Source organism: Lytechinus pictus, chromosome 4 (assembly GCF_037042905.1).
Source record: "Lytechinus pictus isolate F3 Inbred chromosome 4, Lp3.0, whole genome shotgun sequence".
In the NCBI taxonomy this organism is placed as follows: domain Eukaryota; kingdom Metazoa; phylum Echinodermata; class Echinoidea; order Temnopleuroida; family Toxopneustidae; genus Lytechinus; species Lytechinus pictus.
Genome location: NC_087248.1, coordinates 14,556,129 through 14,575,543, shown reverse-complemented (window position 1 = coordinate 14,575,543; position 19,415 = coordinate 14,556,129). Strand labels below are relative to the sequence as shown.

Sequence of the window (19,415 nt, the reverse complement as noted above, 5' to 3'; positions counted from 1 at the left end):
CAAATGAAATTCGGCAAAAATTATTTTCCCCAAAATTTTTGACTGCACGCTTCAGCCTTCTTTAGGGATATGACCTGTCTGATCTTCGCCGGAAGTGACGTAGCGGTGAGGGAATTTGGTCATAAACTTTTGGAAGTTTGATTTATCTGTCGCACCGAGTCGGCTTGCCGCAAGTTACCAATGCAGTTGAACTTTCAATAATAGTTTAATGCTACTGAAATCCATCAATTTGATAGGCTGATGGTAAAATTGTCATCGAAATGGTGCATTTTTTATTAAAACAAGTCATTATGAAACAGTCCCCGACTTATTAATCTGAAAATGAAATGAGCATGGATTTCGAAAGCTTCAAATCAAATTCAAATAAATATGTCATCACAATCATGTTGGCAATGTTAACTTAGCACAGACCACAATCTTGTATGCAAGAAAAGAAGAGAATAAGAACAATATTAATGGAAAGATAAAAGTTACATTTATTTATTTTGATCATCATGCTTTGAATTATAACATACATTATTCGCAAAATCGCAGCACAAATCACAATATTTCATTTGATTTGAATGGCAGTTGATTTCGAAAGGCAGGATTCACATTCACATTTTGTTAATAAATAATTTCTGAATACTATAAAAAGATAAAAATGGAATGTTTATGCATAAATATAGTAGCACTCTTGGTATATATCAATAGATTCATATTACAATAGTAATATGCACTCACAGCAAACTGATTATATCTTCACAACACAAGAAAATAGAATACATATTACTATTAACAAGGAGAAGATATTGTATGTAATGGTCAGAGACACTACAAGGGGAAGATTGGACACTCAAAGCATGAATTGAAACGCTCGGGAAGAGCGCCCTACAGCGTTGAGTAAGTAGACAGTCTTGTATCGGCATTTTGGGTTGTGTATAAAACATGAGAGAAATGAAGGAACAGCAATTTTTTTTCTTTCTAAAATCAGAGATGAATATATCTTGGAGGTTTCTGGTGAAAGAAAAGCTGGAATTATCCACAGATGCCACCCTTGTGCCCTCTCCCAAACACACACTCTCATTGTCCCCATATGTTTTATACACAGCCGAGTGCCGATGTGCGAAGGCACTTACTCAACGCTGTTGGGCGCCCTTCCCTGCGAGTGAAATCAAGCGTTTCAAAAAAGCCTACCCCCTTTATAATTATACAGAATCTACCTGCAATAATTTGTCTCCGCTTTTTGCGTAATATGAAGTGGTGCAATGCATTCAAGCTATGTTTTATTTTAGTATTTCATGAAGTGAAGTAAAATGAGATAATATACATGTACGGGTTGGACGGAAAGACATGTTGTTTTATGGATTGTCTAATTGTGTTCGTTCTGACAAATACACACACACATAAAAAAAAACCAGCATCTGATATATATGAGGTGGATACATACAGCTAGTGACATCACTGCACTTCTCTCGATCCAACAATGTGATATTTGACATTTAGGCCCATGTTCTCAATTGAAGTCCAATTTATGTTATAAAACCATGGTTTACGCAAAATTTTGTGTACGTGATTGTGATTATGTTATCGCATTTTAAGATAAGTCTAATTATAAATGAGCACTCTTGGCATAATGCACAAAATCTGCAGCGTCCATGGTTTTGTACCAGGGCACAACTGCAACCTCTTCTGAGAATTCAGCCTTGATGTTGGAAGTAGGTTATACATTTACAGCCTGATTCACACTCTAACACAACATCAACAATGGGCTTGAAATCACCAAATGTATTTCACATTTTCACCAGTATCAGCAATAATTTCTAACACGTTATATCTAAAGTGGCAAAAGTTTGCATACAGCCAAAACAGGTGACATCCTCAATGTGTAGAAAAGGCACTGTACTTGCATAGATGCTGAGAATGTTCAGCAGGACGGATGTAAATGAATGCTCTCATTCTGTATTCTCTGCATAAAGATAGTATAAGAATAATGCACATAAGCGCGTGCATGCAGGGCCAAATAATGAACGATGTGCGAGAAGAGCCAATGGATATCCCGCTCTGAGTGCGGTATATCCATTTGGCGAGTCGAGCACAGAGTTTGTTATTTAGGTCCTATATGCACAAGAATGCGTCCATTGTTTGTTTTATACACCCCCATGTTACTGAGTTGCCCCGAATGCTATGTTAGATCTAAATACTAAATAATTTTAGATAATTCCAGACCTCGCACTATCCTGCACTCTGACGTCAGAGTGCAGGATTGTGCATTTGGTATGACGTCAGAGTGCAGGACAGTGCATTTTGGATGCCATAGTGCAGTTTGCTGAATATCATGTGATCCGATTTGGACCAATCGGATAACAGAACATTCTCGAGAGTTGTATAAAGTTGAATAATTTGCTCATCGGCCCATAATCTGAACTCTGGTTTGAAGTTAAGGTCGAACTATGGATAGCCAAAAGTGACACAAATCTCTAACAGTATTCAATGTACCAGATCATTCAACGCTTATCATTCGTAACTACCTGGGAATAAAACCTATCTTAGTTTTCTTCATCATTAAAGCATGAGAAAGAGCTGAGTAAACATAAGTAACATGCAATTTAAACAAAATTTTGACATTTTCAGTTTCCGATAAGTTCACCACAGTATTAGACCATGGCCTAAAATTAATCTGGACTCTGGAACACAGGCAACAGAGTAATACTATAAATAAATGTGTAACACGACAGTCTGTTGTTCTTCCACTTGCAACAGTGATAAAATAGAGGTATTGCATGGAAAAAAAACATTTGTTCAATACTGCTTGAATTAATATGCATTTACATCATGCAAATTCATATTCTTCTCAGGTAACACACAAGCATTTGATCTACATTGCTTCTCTCCACCCATGAGTTAAAAAAAGGCACACTTGACTTCTTCATAATAAGCATGTACCACAGATAATAATATGGTCCGTTAATATAGCGCAGCTACTATAATTGCATATACTCTACTGCGCTTGATACTTGGTATCGTATCATTACCACGGCTGTAGCTGAGCCGCCAAATATCCACAGCGCTTCTCTCCACTTGTGATAGGCAGAACAATGTTGCTGGTACTGTTGCTGCTTTTTGAGATCTTGCTTTTCTAAATGATAAAAAGTTTTTATATAGTGCTTAATACATTGGAACAGCATCTCTAAGCACTTTACAAATATATCATTACCCTGGTCATCGGATCCTGGCATGCCTGTACACAACATACACTTTCTCCATTCCCTGGGGAGCATTCCAATGACTTCCAAGACTCAATTGCTAGGAATACTACATAGGCTTTCTCATCCTACCAGGTACCCATTTAACACCTGGGTGGAGAGTGGCAAATTGTGGATTGATATCTTGCCAAAGGACTCTAGGCCATGGTGGGATTAGAACACACGACCCTCTGATTACAGGGCGAGAGTCGGAACCACTACACCATGAAGTTTCCACATTTTCTTGTTGTTATGGCGGTTGTTGGGGTTGTCCCCTGTTGTTGTTTCAGTCTACATCTAAAGCAGCTCTGATTGTTTCCTCCAGTATGCTGAGTAGTGCCACCTTGGAGGAATAGTCTTCAGCTGAACATAGCAGTCTCTTCTTGGGTGAAACCAACAGAATACCATGCTGAACATCTGAAGAAATAAAAAAACAATCAGTCCACACATTGATTACCACATTATTTCATGAATAGAAGCGACCTTTCAGGGATCCATTGCATAAAAGTTAATATAATGGTAACTTTGCCATCCAACGGTATCTTTAAAGAAATCCTCGATTCTGATTGGCTGTTGAGAGCCATGTTGCCATGGCAAAGTTACCCTAAAGTAACTTTTATGCAACAGGGCCCAGGAATGATAATTCAATTATTAATAATCTTTGTACCATAACAACTTAATTAAGTAATAACATATGGTAAATAAATTAATATAAATTTTCATTTTTCTTTAATGAGATACATATATTTACCAGGGAGACAAGTCAATACAATACAAAAATAACTTTCACTAGGGAAGTGCCTTCCCGCTTCATTTTCTATCTTAAGTTTATAAGGGCATTGCTCAATAAGAGAGAAAAGGGGGGGGGGGAGTTCAGTTAGTTTGATCACATTACAGTATCTGATGCCAACTCTTCCATCAAGAACAGATTATTTTCATCCTAGAATCCAGACTAGACCTGAAAGTCAAGGCATTGCTATACATTGCTCTTCCACATTTCACCTGTGAGGTTCAAAGGTCAGTTCCAGATGATGATAATCCAATCTAACTGATACATGTCTGTAAAACCACTCAAACCCAGCTCCCACAAGACAAACATGCACAATCAAACTAGATGTATCCAATTCTAAAAGAACATAAGAGCTAAGAGAGGAATGTGAGGATGCTAATTATACTTATATTTAGGATCATGTCCACCTTTATAGATATTTAATGGTTTTATTCAATGCTGAAATCATGTTAGAAATTCAAAAGAGGAATATGAGGCAGTTCAAATATACTCACATTTAGAATCTGGTACATCCTGAACCTGCAATCTAGTCAGACTCAGAGCCACAATGAACTTGTAGAAAGTCTCTGAGCGGCGGGTGTAAGGCACGTGACGGGAGCCCTCGTGGGTGACGACAAGAGCATCGTTGAATAGAAACAAGCAAAGGTCATTTACATGCTTCATGGGCCTGCAAACCAAGGAATTGAATAAATATCAAGACATAATGGCCCGAACGCACAAAGGTGGTTTTTAAAACCATCAGTTGAACCCATGGTTTCTGCAGATTTCCTGTTTAAATTACGCTTCTTTACCGTGTATATTAAAAAAAATGTCCAATGCTTATGCGCGCTTTTATCACAGTGCGCCAAACTGACGCCTGTTACCATGGTTATCCATGGGACTTAATTCATGAGTCCACTGTTTTCAATTAATAAGCCCATTGAACAAACAGTGGACTCAGTAATAAAATAGCACATTTAACCATGGCAACAGGCGTCAATTTGGCGTACTGAGACAAAAGCGCACATCAACATTGGACATTTTTTAATACACGCAGTAAATAAGCGTAATTTATACAGGAAATCTGCATAAACCATGGGTCCAACCGATGGTTTTAAAAACCACCTTTGTGAATTTGGGCCACTGAAACTCATTTCTGGAGATGCACTTCAGTTCTTCTGTATTGGGAGGGTGACACAAGTCACTCTCAGTATATATCTCCCAATCTTCCACCAGGCAAAGTACATGGGTATCAGGTAGAAAATAATTCCTTGAATGATCTAGCACATCAGGGTGGCTGTGCTAAAGATGTAATAGTATGCTGTGCTTCGAAATGTTGTATCAAGCAGTATATAAATGTTGCATATTATAATTACTGGCATTATAATCATTTCCCACTCACCCTTTGATATTGTTGGTCTTGCTTGAGGTGGAGACTGACTCCATCAGAGCGACCGTTTCTTGACGGACGAGGAACCTGTTAGCTTCTAAGAGACTGGGACAACCTACGATACGCTTCTGAAGACCTTTCAAGACACGCTCTCTTTCACCTCGCTGCTTGTTCTACACAACAGGTTTATGATAAAAAAGTGAAAATACAGAAGACAGAATCATATTAATATGATAACATGAACATTGGAATCACTGTTGAGCAATGTTACTGTGAGAGGTTACCACTGGTCGACCCATAATCTGGCAAAAGGGTCTATCTGCAAAATTTTGGAATTTTTTTTTTCATATCTGGGTTTATGAGGCCAAAATTTTCATCTGGCCAACTCTCAGTGATACTCGAGCTTTCGTTTTCGAGATACCAGAGGACACCAATATCAAATTCCATCATTTTACTGGTATCTAATCTGGCAGAAGGGTCTATCTGCACATAGACCCTATAAAAAGTGGTAGTAATCTGGCAAAGGGGTTTATCTGCACATAGACCCTTTTGCCAGATTGCATGGTGGAGAAGACATATTTATTTAATCAGGCAAAAGGGCCTATCTGCACATAGACCCTTTTGCCAGATTAAATTATGGAGAAGATGTGTTCATTTAATCAGGCAAAAGGGTCTATCTGCGCATACATCCTATTGCCAAATCGAAAGGTGGGGGATCGATGTGTAATTTATTTAGGCAGAAAGGTCTATCAAAGTCCCGCGCCCAACCTAGCCTGCAGCAGCTTGCTATGTCAGGTATGCCTACTACACACAAACAAACATGTAAATGATGAAGAACACAATTGCAAAGACTGTAACTGTGAAGCATGCAGAAATTATGCCCCCCACAAGGTGCGAGCTGCAAAGGCACGGGATGCCATTCACAGAGACACAGCCCTCATGGATCAAACAGACAACATCTTGGTTGTTACCGCTGACATGCAGAAGGCAATATCTATGCCAAACTTCCCACCAAGGAGCACTATTTCGCACGCAAGATTGTCTTGTTTAATGAGACATTCGCTTCACCTTCCAAAAAGGGCCCTAATATATGTGTTCTCTGGCATGAAGGTGAAGCCGGCAGGATGGCGTTTAATATCGCTAGTGCCTACCTGCACTTTGTACGTGCGAATAGAGACAAGGAAGAGATCAAGATCTATGCTGACAACTGTACGGCCCAAAATAAAAACTGGACTCTCTTCTCAGCAATGACCAGAATTGTGAATGATCCAAATCATCAGGTCAAGAAGATTGCCATCAAGTACCTCGAACCTGGGCATACATTTATGGCAGCTGACAGCATTCATGGCAATATTGCAATGAAATTGAACTCAAAGTCCGCTATATATGATTTCCATGACTACCAGGACGAGATCAAGTCTTCCCGAAAGGGAATCGAGTGCATAGTACTGGACCACACCGACATGTACCACTTTGATGCCGAGTCTCGGAAAAATACGAAGGTCCGATTGAGAGATGTGAGGGTGGTAAAATTCCTGAGAGGAACTGACAGTCTCTACAAAAAATCTTCACATGAAGATCAGGAAGAGTTCGAAGAGGTAAATTTTCTTCGAAAATCTGCCAGCAAAGAGATCACTAAGTTGATCGCAGATGGGGAAAACACAGTAGATTCAGTTCCAAGAATGGCATCAGCCCGTGGCATCTCTGAGGACAAGAAGAAGGAGATAATGCAGCTGGTCACTGTCATGCAACCTCACAAACAAATGTTCTACAAACAATCAATTGTAAATAACCAAGTACCTGACCTTGAGGTGGAAGTAGGTATTTGAAATGCAGTTCACACCTCTTAAAGGGGAAGTTCACCCTGACAAAAACTTTGTTGTAAAAATAGCAGAAGATATAATAAAAATATATTGTTAGAGGTTTATTGAATATCCATTACAGATTAAGAAAGTAATTAGAATTAAAATTTTTGATTTGTGTTGTCATATTCGAGCAGCTGCCCCATATGTTATGTAATATGAAATACATAAAATCCAACTTTGTAATGGTTCGTAATGACTTTTTAAATATTTTTTCTCTTTAGCAACTGGTGTGAAATGATTTGTATATTGATATACTTAAGGTACAATGAAAACTATTTTCAGTTTTCTGAGAAACTGACATTCTGTTGATATTTTACCATTCAATATGTAGGAAAGCTGCTCGCATATGACGTCACAAATAAAATGATTCAAATTCTTAAAACTTTTTGAATCTTTGATGGAGTTTCCTCAAACCTTCGGTAATATGTTTAATTATTGTTTTATGCTATTTTTACAATAAACTTTTTCCAGGGTGAACTTCCCCTTTTACAGAGCTTCCAGCTTAATAATCCTTCTACATGTACTTCTGCGGGCACACACCAGTTACTTTAGTATATATTATTTTCATTGAGTTTATTTAAAACTGGACTTTCTTCTCTGAAATGACAAAAATAAGTGAATGATCTAAATCATCAGGTCAAGATTGCCATCAAGTACCTAGAACCTGGACATACATTAATGGCAGCTGACAGCATTCATTGTAATATTGCCATGAAATTGAGCTCAAAGTCTGCAATATTTGATTTCCATGACTACCAGGACGAGATCAAGTCTTCCCGAAAGGGAATTAAATGCATTGTACTGAACCACATGCACCGACATGTCCCACTTTGATGATCAGTCTCGCAAAAATACTGTGCGTTTTTATGTATTGCCCCTACTAAATTCCCACCCAATATTAAAAAAATGATCCATCCATTAATTGATTCATTCAAAATCCTTCTCAAAACTCACCTTTTAAAAAACTGTATACAAAAATGTAGAACTCACTGTTCTGGAGGCACACACCAGGGGCCCGTAACACAAAGCTTAGCAATGATCGTAGAACATTTTTCTACGATTGATTACATTGACTACAATGTACAATCAATCGTAAAAATCAAGCGTACGATTAATCGCAAACCTTTGTGTTACACGACCCTGTAGTATATAATATCTTCATTGAGTTTTTTAATATATGAATTATATATGTTTAGAGGGGGGGGGCAAATACGGCAAATACCGTAAATGGTTTATCATACTTGATGCAGATGTTTGACCCATGACGTCTTGCTCTTTTATATGTTCATACTTTATCCTCTTTTTATTTTCATCATTCAATATCACATGTATATTTATTTCACTGCTATCTTGCCTTAGAAAAATACATATTTCTTATTGCAGTATATTAACAAATGCTGCTGTTTTTAATGCTTAAAATATGAAATTATTCTATTAATAATTTATAATTCAGCTGAGACTGTTGTTTTTGATAAGCCTTGAATTGAATAAGTGACATTGTGGTTAGCTCCATAAATTCATGTCTGTATTCATGAAAAATTTGAACTGTGAAGGAAAAATTATGAATCATTGAATGACCTAGATTTCAATTATGTAGGTTTTGCTTATCTCGTTAATTGTTTTTTGTTAAACTGATTGTAATGCACAGTTGCACAACTGATGCACAACTGATTAAATTATACTGAATACATTCACTTCAATTGGAAAAGGAAAAAATGTTAATTTGAATGAAATTTGAATGAATCTGTATATAGCGCTCATTAATTGAAATATGATTATGAAAACACATTTAGTGTTTTTAATGGCTGGGATTAAAGTTCAGTACTCAAGCTCACTTAAAATTTTTTGTGTAGTTTATTACCATAGCCTACATGTTGGATTTGAGGCAGTTTCATGGTGATTATGTAAGTGAATGAAATTGCATCTGTATAATTGAGAGGATGGGCCCTGTACAAAGATTAAACAAATTAAAGTGTAAACACTGTAATCCCATGCAGAACATTGCAAACGGTGAATACAGATTTAAGAAAGGAAGGGATGGATAGCACGAAAGAAGAAGAGTAGAGAAAAAGAAAAGGAGAGCAAGGGAGAGAGGAGAAAAAGGCAAAAAATAGAAGAAATGAAAAAACACAATTGGTAGATGTTAGACTGCCATATAAAAAATAAAATCATAGATTTTAGAAGAAAACAGATAGCTCTTAAAGAATGAAAGGTAAAGGAAAACTCTTCGTCAGTCTGTGGCATGTGTGAGAAAGAGAAATAAAAATACAATTGGTTATAATTAATGAAGATCTTATAAGATAGATAAAAAAAATAAAAAAATATTGTTATGCCCAACTTAATAATTGATTAATTTTGTATAATCAACACTTTCCTACCCAATTAAGTGTAAAATCTTGGATAGTGTCATTATTATTATTTATTTATTTATTTTATTTATTTTTTTTTGGGGGGGTTAGGTTTTAAATTTTCCAATCGCTAAGACACCCTGTGCATCCAACCAATTGCTTTCATAACAAAGTCAATTAGTTATAAACGCCTAGTAGATCAAATGGTTTTTGTAACATTCCTGGTAGACCAAATGCCTACTTAGACCAATTAGTTACGGACCAAACGCCTAGTAGATCAAATGTTTTTTGTTACATTCCTGGTAGACCAAATGCCTAGTAGACCAAATGGTTTTTGTAACATTCCTGGTAGACCAAATGGTTGTGGACCAAATGACTACTTAGACCAAATGGTTGTGGACCAGACACCTAGTAGACCAAATGCCTGTGGACCAAATGCCTAGTAGACCAAACGGTTTTGTAACAATGCCTAGTAGACAAAATGCTTGAGGACCAGACGCCTAGTAGACCAAATGCTTGTGGACCAAACGCAGAGTAGACCAAATGGTTTTGTATCAATGCCTAGTAGACTGAATGGTCGTGGACTAAACGCCTAGTAGACCAAATACTTGTGGACCAAACGCCTAGTAGACCAGTGGTTTTGTAAAAACGTCTAGTAGACCAAATGCTTATGGATCAAACGCCTAGTAGACCAAACGCTTGTGGATCAAACACCTAGTAGACCAAATGGTTGTGGACCAAACGCCTATTAGACCAAATGGTTTTGTAACAACGCCTAGTAGACCAAATGGTTGTGGACCAAACGCCTAGTAGACCAAATGGTTTTGTAACAAATGCCTAGTAGACCAAATGGTTATGGACCAAACGTCTAGTAGACCAAATGGTTTTGGACAAAATGGATAGTAAACCAAGTGGTTGTAGACCATGAAGTTGAGAGTCCTGCGCAGCCTGTCCAATATTATAGTTTACCATCCGTGCAGATATACCTTTCTGCCTGGTTAAATTAACACAATTTCCCTCTGTAATTATCTGACAACAGGGTGTATCTGCAGATAGACCCCGTTTGCTTGATAAAATAAACATATCATCTGCCATCATTTAATCTGGCAAAAAGGTCTATGTGCAAATAGACCCTTTTGCTGGATTACAGCCAATTTTTATAGGGTCTATGTGCAGATAGACCCTTTTGCCAGATAAATATCACTGTCTTTGCTCCCGAGATTAATCTGGCAAAAGGGTCTATCTGCATTAAATTGGATCTTACAAGAAAAGTAAAGAGATTAAAATAATAAAAAGGGACTAAAAATAATTTTCAAAGATAAACTAAGTGATAGAATAGAGTCCACCAGCTAAAATTAACTCTCAAGTACTAGTATTCTACAAGTTTATCAAATGCTCAAACTTCAAAGCTGATTTTCTCAGAAAGTTTTTCGAGGGCGAATATGCAGATAGACCCTTTTGCCAGATTACGGCTGTGGTGCTCATGTATAATTATCTATTTTGTAAAAGGGGGCTTAAAGGTGGGTTCCATGACATTTGCTCCAGCGACAATTGGACATTCTGCACGTTAAGCCAAACCTAAAATATAACCTGCAAAACAAAATAACCCCCAATCCTCATCTTTACATTATTTTGAACCAAAAACTCTTATTACAATCCTAGCTTTAACCCTATGCCCTTTGAGAGGCTCCTGAGCAAAAGTAAATATGTCACCCAAAGGGGAGGTGGCTTATTCACTCACATCTAAAGTAAATTCTAAAATGAGGAATTAAAAAAATTCAAAGAGCAATATCATATCGGTACTTGTGATTCATCTTTAGAGGATATTAATCATCACAGAACCGCAAACCCATCCACTATGGTTTCTGCAATGCGTACCTATCTGCCCGTCCCATCTAAGAGTGGCTTTTTCATATTTCAAATGTATAGATTCTCTGTGTGTCATGTTATTTGACATACAGCGCGAGTGGATACAGGACAATCTAAAGCCACCAATCATTACCTGGTCAATGAGATCTTGGAGCTGCCTAAATGTCTGAATGGCCGTCATCAGGTCCTCTTTGTCCGGGTGATCGTCGGGTGTGGCATGATGAAAGGCCAAGAGGAGGCGATTGTAGTGGTGGATGTGGTGGGCCACGCCTAGCAACAGCTCATCCAAGGTCATCATCTCAGATGAAGCGGAGCTGTCGTGCTGCTTGAGGAAGGCGCGGAATGAAGGCTCTTGCTCTCGACACTGGAGATGAGAAAGAAAGTCATTGGGTATATCAAACTGTTTGATTAAGGCACATAATTCAGGCTCTTGCTTTTGAAAGTGAGAGTCATAAGGTGAATTCAATTACAGTGTTGGTGTTGAGAGCACAAAAAAGGCTGCTAAAGCGAGTTTCAATATCAAGCTGGATAAAAAAAATTGATACCAATTTTGCCATCAATAGCTAAAACCAGGTGAAGTTATATCTCTGATTGACAGCTATATTGCTGGTTACAAGATAGTACATGTAATCAAAAATGAGAATTTGCAATTCTGCCAGATCTCCCTTTGGCAATGCTATTTGTCTCTATTATGTGCATTTCTCTGTTGTCGTTGGTGTCAAATTGGAATGTGCATGCATTTTCGTCCTTAATAACATCAATACTGTGTTATGACATCATTCACACAAAGAATGCAAAAAAGGGGTTCTGAATGTGGCAATGTCTTTCACAGTGTAATAGTTGATGAAAATAAATATCAATTTCAGATTATTGATTTAATTTACATGGTATCAAAATAAAAATTACCTTATCAATCGTTGAGAGTATGATTGCATAGTTGTTATGGAAGTTGGTATAGGCCTTGAGCTTTGATTGGAACTTAACAAAGCAGTCTCCCAAACATTGCTGGGCACTCCAACTCTCTAATCGACCTTTCAATTCTTCATACAGACCCCTAAACGAAAGAAAATGTACAAAAAAATGCAATCACAATTATTCAAATGCATGGAAGTGGGAACATTTCTCTCACACTTCATATGAATATTTTTCAAGAGGAAGAAATAACAGAAATTATGAGACTAAACTTTTCAATAGATAATGATGGCCCCTAGTAAAAGAACGAAAACATATTCATAACACTTAAAGTAGACATTTTTGTGGTCCGTTAATTTTTCGAAAATTTCCTAAGAGGACAAGCATGCACTTTAAAACTAAAAGATAGCAGTTTTCAAGTTTGAGTTGCAACATTTGAGTCAATGGCCCGTATTCTGAACTCGGGTTTAAATTAAACCCTGGTTTAAAGTTGTGGTTTAAGCATGGAGAGCCAATTGGGGCACAAATTCCTAACAGTACACATCCAATTTATTAACTCATATGACACCCAAATTGTCTGTGAATGATAACTTAAGTATTTCGCTTCATTATAAAAGCAAAAGGAAACAAAATAGTAAACATAAGAAATATAAAATATAGGCAAAATCTGTGGCTCCCCAGAATTTTAGCACAGAGTTAGACCATAGTCTAAGTTAAACCTGACTTCAGAATACGGGCCGATACGTTCAAGCAACAGCAGCACTGAAACGGGCTACGGTCTGATTTTCAAGAAATCTCAATCCTTGAAATGACTATACAAACTCTGTTCATCATTTCAAGATACTTCTAACTCAAACTGTGATTTTCTTTATCTATATATGAAAACTAGTTAAAAACACAGCAACAATGAATGGAAACGGCTCCCAAATTACACGATATTGAAGTGGAATGCAATCGTCCATTGTCACTGTGTAATGTTGGCCAGAGGTGGCTCACTTTAATCCAGGAGGAAGAGGGGGATCTATAGCACAAAAAATAACATACCTAGTGACGTTGAGAATATTATTAGTATCTGTGAAGATGAGACTGATGTTTGTCTGCCCAATGATGGCATGATTCGATCGCAACGCTGCCGCCAGCCTCTCAAAGTAAACATTGTGAATGATGTTGAGTCTTCGGAGATACACCGTCTCCGCATCAAGAATCTCATTGGCTACTGCTCTCCTCCTCTCAGAGTGGGTCTTGCCAGGGGGTGTGTTCAACTGAAAATCAATACAAAGGTCATTCATAAATAGTCATAATGCAAATACCAGCAAACACAAACATCACTGCTACAATCGTCAAAACAAAAATAACATATATGCCAACTATGACAGCCAAGAAATAGAAATAAATTTCTAAGATATTTAATGAAATATATAGGAAAATTCTTTAATTTTTCACAAAAAGGGGTATTAATAGGTAAAAATTGCACTTTTCTTTTCCCCAAGGTATCATTTCTGAAATAGTTCAACAATTAAAACAAAAGCTGAAACAACAATTTGAACGAACTTGTATGGTTGATAATTGTGCTACTAGTACTCCAATCATATATATGCTCAATATTCTTTGGTGGTCTCATTCGTGCCACTTTCAGGACTTCAACCACAAAAATATCACTTCCTGTCATACAAAGTAGATGAATATGAAATAAAAATGCACTTTTGTGAATTCCCCATCAAAAATAATTTAAAACTGTGAAATTTTATGAGAATATTAATGAATAACAATGTATATGATAACAAACACCATGTATCCAAAAAAAAAAAATCTTTAGAACAGCTCAGAAAAAGCTTGATTTAGAGTTTTAACATGAGCAGCAACCTTCTCTGTTTAGAAAGAGTTTTCTACAGGAACTTGGAGATTTTGTTCACATGATATCTGTGATATCTCTAAAATACAGCTTTTTCTGAGCTGCCTCAGAAATGTTGAGGCAGCTATATCCTGAATCTTAACCCTCAAGACTCAGGGTACAGCCTGTATACTTTATATATTTTTGTTCAGTGTGAAAAAATGGTCTAGAGGCACCACATGAAATTTTCTCCTTCTCCAGGTGGCACCTTGCTCAGTCAAAGCCAAGCCTATATTGCCATATCTCTAAAGTAAAGGTATTTGTGAGCTGCTTCAAAGTTTTTTAAATTTCGAAATACATGATTTTAACAACCTCGCAATACTAAATAGAAATTGATAAACTACACTCACCTGCATAGATTGGAATGTCTGTTGCACAGTGCTGGGTTTGGAATGTGTCCGTAAGAACGTCTTTGAGTTGATGGGTTCAGGACGGAATTTGGTTGTTCTGATCAGCCCCTGCTCGCTCTCCTCTTCGTACTCCTCAATCTCCTCCTCGATCTCTTCACCAATCGACATATCATCTTGGCTTTCACTGGCCTAACATTAATATAAAGGGGCAGGTTTCATGAAGCAGTCACACAAGAATAACTTTTTAGATATCACATTCAAACATGTTTACTATCAAGCACCCATTTCGATGTTGACTTATGACAGTTTTGTGAATCATGGTCCAGGAAAGGTCAATAATGAATATTCAATTTATATTGCAATGGAGAGATAAATCCATGTAGTAAGACGAAAATTCTTACAAAATTAATAATTATCAACACATATGGAATAAATATCACATCAAAAGGAAAATACCTTTTTCACAAATTTGAACTGAAAAAAGAAAGAAGATATAACTATAATGATTTTAAATATGAAAGTTATTTTAATGTATATCTTGACCTGTGACATTTGACCTCATGACCCTAAGTCTGAACAAAACATAGACCTTCCACACTAGACCAAGGTATGACATTTCATTAACATTCAATTCCATAGAAACTGTTTGAAATCGATTTTAAAGACTTTTTACCTTGAATCTCTGACCTCACAAAGCTTGATCATGGGCTGCCCATGTTAGACATGGGGATGAAGTTTCATGACAATACATAGATTGCATTTGAAAGATAGTACGAATCGAAAGATAACTTGAAAGTTCAATGCTTCTGGCATGCACACATTGGGGGAGGAGGTACAAAAAGGAATTCACTTACAAGTTTCAAGCCAGACATCTTATTAGATTGCCTTGGTGCCCCTGGTGTGCCATTGGTCATCCCTTGATGATGGGGTGCACCTTGTCCAGATATCTTCAAAAGAGTCTCCCCAAGGAATGCTGCTGGATTTGCCTAAGAGAGAAAAGAGAAAATTTATCATTACAAATGAATATGTCTATTGATTCCATTGACTACAATGTACAATCAATCGTAAAAAAAGCGTATGATTAATCGCTAACCTTTGTGTTACGGGACCCAGGGCTCCGTAACACAAAGGTTTGCGATGAATTACAAATACGAAAGAACCGCACTGATTGGTCCCTGGTCAGTATTTTAAACCTAATGCGCGTGTAACATTGATATTGATTGGTCAGTTCATTTAGCGATTGATCGCTAATCTTTGTGTTACGGAGCCCAGGTGGGTGTCTTATAAAGCTCTTCGTAAGTTACAAGTGACTACACAAACGACTGGTGATCCTTTCTTGGGCGCTACATCAACATCAATGAAAATTTGGGGTATGTCGTTAACCACAAGAAAAGATCGACAGTCGTTCGTAAAGTCACATTAACAAACAAATGGCTTTATGAAACACCCCTGATATAAGGCTCAGTTTCATATCGGGTATCTGGATTGCTCAATAAGAGCTTTTTGAAGCCCAGGGGACCGTTTCATAAAGCTGTTTGTAAGTTAAGAACGACTGGTGATTCTTTCTTACGCGCTAAACCATCACCAATGAGCATTTTGGTGTATATCATTTACCACAAGAAAGGATCACCACTCATTCTTATAGTCGCTCTTAACTTACCAACAGCTTTCTGAAATACCCACCTGGACCAGTATTCTGGATATCATCATATCTAATCTTAGTCATCACAAATGAATGGAAATTAGAAGTTGGCTCTTGACTTGGGCTCTGGTCCCTAAGTGAAAATCTGTGCACCTCAAGCAATCAAAAGTACACCTTAACATTTTTAAATGAATAATGAAGACGAGACAAAAAGTATTGTAATTTTCTGAATACAAGCCCAGATAATCTACAACCATTTCATAATCACTTTGAATTCTTGTGTTGAACAAGATGTACAATGTACTTGGTTAGTGTGACAGGCTGGTTTTCTCTATAAAAGCTGCTCATGGTATTCTGCAACATTTCATGATGCTAGTCAGCATCAAATAAACTATCAGCTGCAATAATTGTATTATTTGAAGTCTTGAACACAGATATTAAAGCAAACAAAAATCCAAACAAATCTTTTCATCAGCAAAGTTTTAGAAATGGATGAGCCGTGGTGTAGTGGTTCTGACTCTCTCCTTGTGAACAGAGGGTCGTGTGTTTGAATCCAACCGTGGTCTGGCGTCCTTTGGCAAGGCGTTAATCCACACATTGCCACTCTCCACCCAGGTGCTAAATGGGTACCCGGTAGAATGTGAAAGCCATTGTAGCTTTTCCAGTACTGTGTGCACCTCACCGGCGACTGACTGGAATACTCCACAGGGAGTGGAGGAAGGACATACATTGTGTGCAGGAATGACTGATTGATATATCTGTAAAGCGCTTAGACACGTCGTTCCGATGTTTTAAGCGCTATATAAATGCGGATTATTATTATTATTATTAGAAAGATTTGGTGTGATTTACTTGATCAAGGAGTCTTGCTAGTTCCTCCAAAGCTTCTCTGAAAGCTACAATAACCTGATCAAATACACCTGAAACATCTTCTCCTAATTCCATTTTGACTTACCTGATCAGGATATCTAGCTAGTTCCTCCAAAGCCTCTCTTAATGCTACCATGACCTGATCACATACACCTAAACCATCTTCTCCTAGCTCCTCTAGAACCACATCACCTACGGGTCACAGAGAGATTGAGCAAGAGGGGAACGGATTACAGATGATATTGTAATGATTAAATGATTATTTATATTTACATACATGTAGAACCATCTATTTAGAAATGATCTATTCTGAGATGCGCTATCAATTAGCTTGATCTCAATCTGCCATTTCCAGTGCTGTGCATTCAAGGAATTTATCCTGTCGAATACCCATTCACCTCACCTGGGTTGAGTGCAGCACAATGTCTACCAAGGATATCACATGTATTTGAACCCATGACCCCTTGTTTCAAATTCTGGAGACTAATCCACTGGGCCTCAACCATTAAATGTGTTATATTTTTATGGAGGCACAACAAGGTCCTAAAAATTTTAAAAAGCTGGACACAATATATGCAAATTACAAAATGTTCAAATTGGGATCTGATCATTTAAACATTGAGTCACTTATGACAATGCCTAAGGAATTTTATGACTACTTAACTTTATTAATTTCTCTAGATATTTTCATAGAATAAAACGAATCAAATAAAATATTCTAGCAGCTGTCCTTAAGTTACACACACTTTTTGTCCATCAGATCACAATGAAGATTTCTATCTAACTGTATCTGATGATATAGATATGTGCCCTCAGGAAGAGTGGCCTTGTGGTATAAACATCAAAATTTGACCCGTTGGAGACTTGAATGATTTCGCTATGACACAGGTTTTCCATAGATTCCAGGCCGCATATACATGCATGCAGGCTCACTCTCCAATTGGTTAAAGCCTGGTATAGTTACATGAATGCATAACTTACAAGCAGCATTATGAAACAACACCGTGGCTGCTTTTAGTGCCTCATTTCTCATGTTTTGTACATCTTATGTAATCAAGCTATTGATTTTGTATATGTATCTCAGATTTATTGCCAATTTAGTTCAATTTTTATGTAGAATTCTTGATATATTTTTGTATTGTAACCTTAAATGTTTATTTAACACATGAGAAATAAATGCTTGAACCGAAATGAAAAATTACCTGTTACTCTGTGCAGGAGTTGCTCCCTCCTCTGCACAAAGAACCCCCTGAGATCTTCGCTGCATCGTGTGGTTGCCTCAGCCACCCGACCAGCTAGGGCCTGCCACGCCTGCAGGGGTGCTGCTTGAAAGTAGAGGGAGTTGGGCGGAGGGTTGGGTCGTGTATGAGCCGTGTCCTGCCATTCCCCTGTCACTGTCGGGTAAAAGAAATCAATGTTATTTTTACTTACAAATTATTGCTTACCTATATGTTGAATACAACATTTTTCTCTAGGGATCATATTTTTCCTGAAGTGCATAGCGCTAAGAAAACATATCTTTCTGAGGTGAAAATATAGCTTTCAGACAAACAGTAAAAAAGTCATGAATTTTTTAAAGCTGTAAATATTGGTAATCATTATACCCATGGAGACTTCAAATTGGCCGCATAGGTGATGTCATAGTGATGTAAGGCAAGGACTACTCTTCCATGTACTCCAATACATAAAATGGCTAAAAGTCCTTTTTTCAAAAGTTTTACTTCAAGTAATTTTTCGTTCATGAGGATAAAAACAATATACTTTTTTGGTTATATTTAGATTACTGCCCCAGGGAATGGGTACTTAGGAGAAAACCACAAATCCCAGATTATTAAGTACATGGCCAATGAGAAAGTTGTGCTTGCCCCTTGTCATAATTTACTTACCCTGTTGCCAATTTGAAATCTACATAGTCTTAGGGATCTCGATTTTAAAGCAGCAATAATTTTCTTAATGCTTGTCCAATTTCCTTCAAACTTTCGCCATTCTGTTTTATTTATTTTTCTGCTTTCTATTCAACACTTTATGACCAAGGCTGGATTCCCCTTTAAAGCAATCTAGGCACACACAACAGCACAAACATCAATCAAACAACCTGATTGTGCAGCTTATAAGCAGTGAGTGAAGTCACCTCAGTGAATATACTGCTGTCATTTACAATACAACACAGTTGTATTCACTGAGGTAACGTCAAAACCTAGAATATTACAAATGCGATCCTCACAGATATGGTCACTTGATAGCCTACTGACCTGTTAATGATCCGAATCTACATGAAGTATGTA

The 19,415-nt window shown here is 37.3% G+C and overlaps 1 protein-coding gene across 3 annotated transcripts in view; it reads right to left on the bottom strand.

The window, feature by feature from the left end:
• Positions 1 to 452: 452 nt before the first annotated feature.
• Positions 453 to 19,415, bottom strand: part of LOC129259484 (epithelial cell-transforming sequence 2 oncogene-like) — a 28,794-nt gene continuing 9,831 nt past the window's right edge. The window contains exons 12-22 of one of the 3 annotated variants that reach the window (XR_010293373.1): positions 18,333 to 18,524; positions 17,216 to 17,322; positions 15,473 to 15,604; positions 14,619 to 14,807; positions 13,422 to 13,639; positions 12,372 to 12,519; positions 11,599 to 11,829; positions 5,396 to 5,556; positions 4,509 to 4,681; positions 2,926 to 3,641; positions 453 to 870 (exon numbers count right to left, since the gene is read on the bottom strand). Coding sequence is in view for 2 of the 3 variants with exons in the window: in XM_064098457.1 (XP_063954527.1) it covers positions 3,511 to 3,641; positions 4,509 to 4,681; positions 5,396 to 5,556; positions 11,599 to 11,829; positions 12,372 to 12,519; positions 13,422 to 13,639; positions 14,619 to 14,807; positions 15,473 to 15,604; positions 17,216 to 17,322; positions 18,333 to 18,524 (1,682 nt within the window). In the remaining variant the exon portion in view is untranslated. Of the gene's footprint in view, positions 3,642 to 4,508; positions 4,682 to 5,395; positions 5,557 to 11,598; positions 11,830 to 12,371; positions 12,520 to 13,421; positions 13,640 to 14,618; positions 14,808 to 15,472; positions 15,605 to 17,215; positions 17,323 to 18,332; positions 18,525 to 19,415 lie in introns of all 3 variants that reach the window. The other 2 variants (XM_064098457.1, XM_064098458.1) reach the window with 2 other exon arrangements.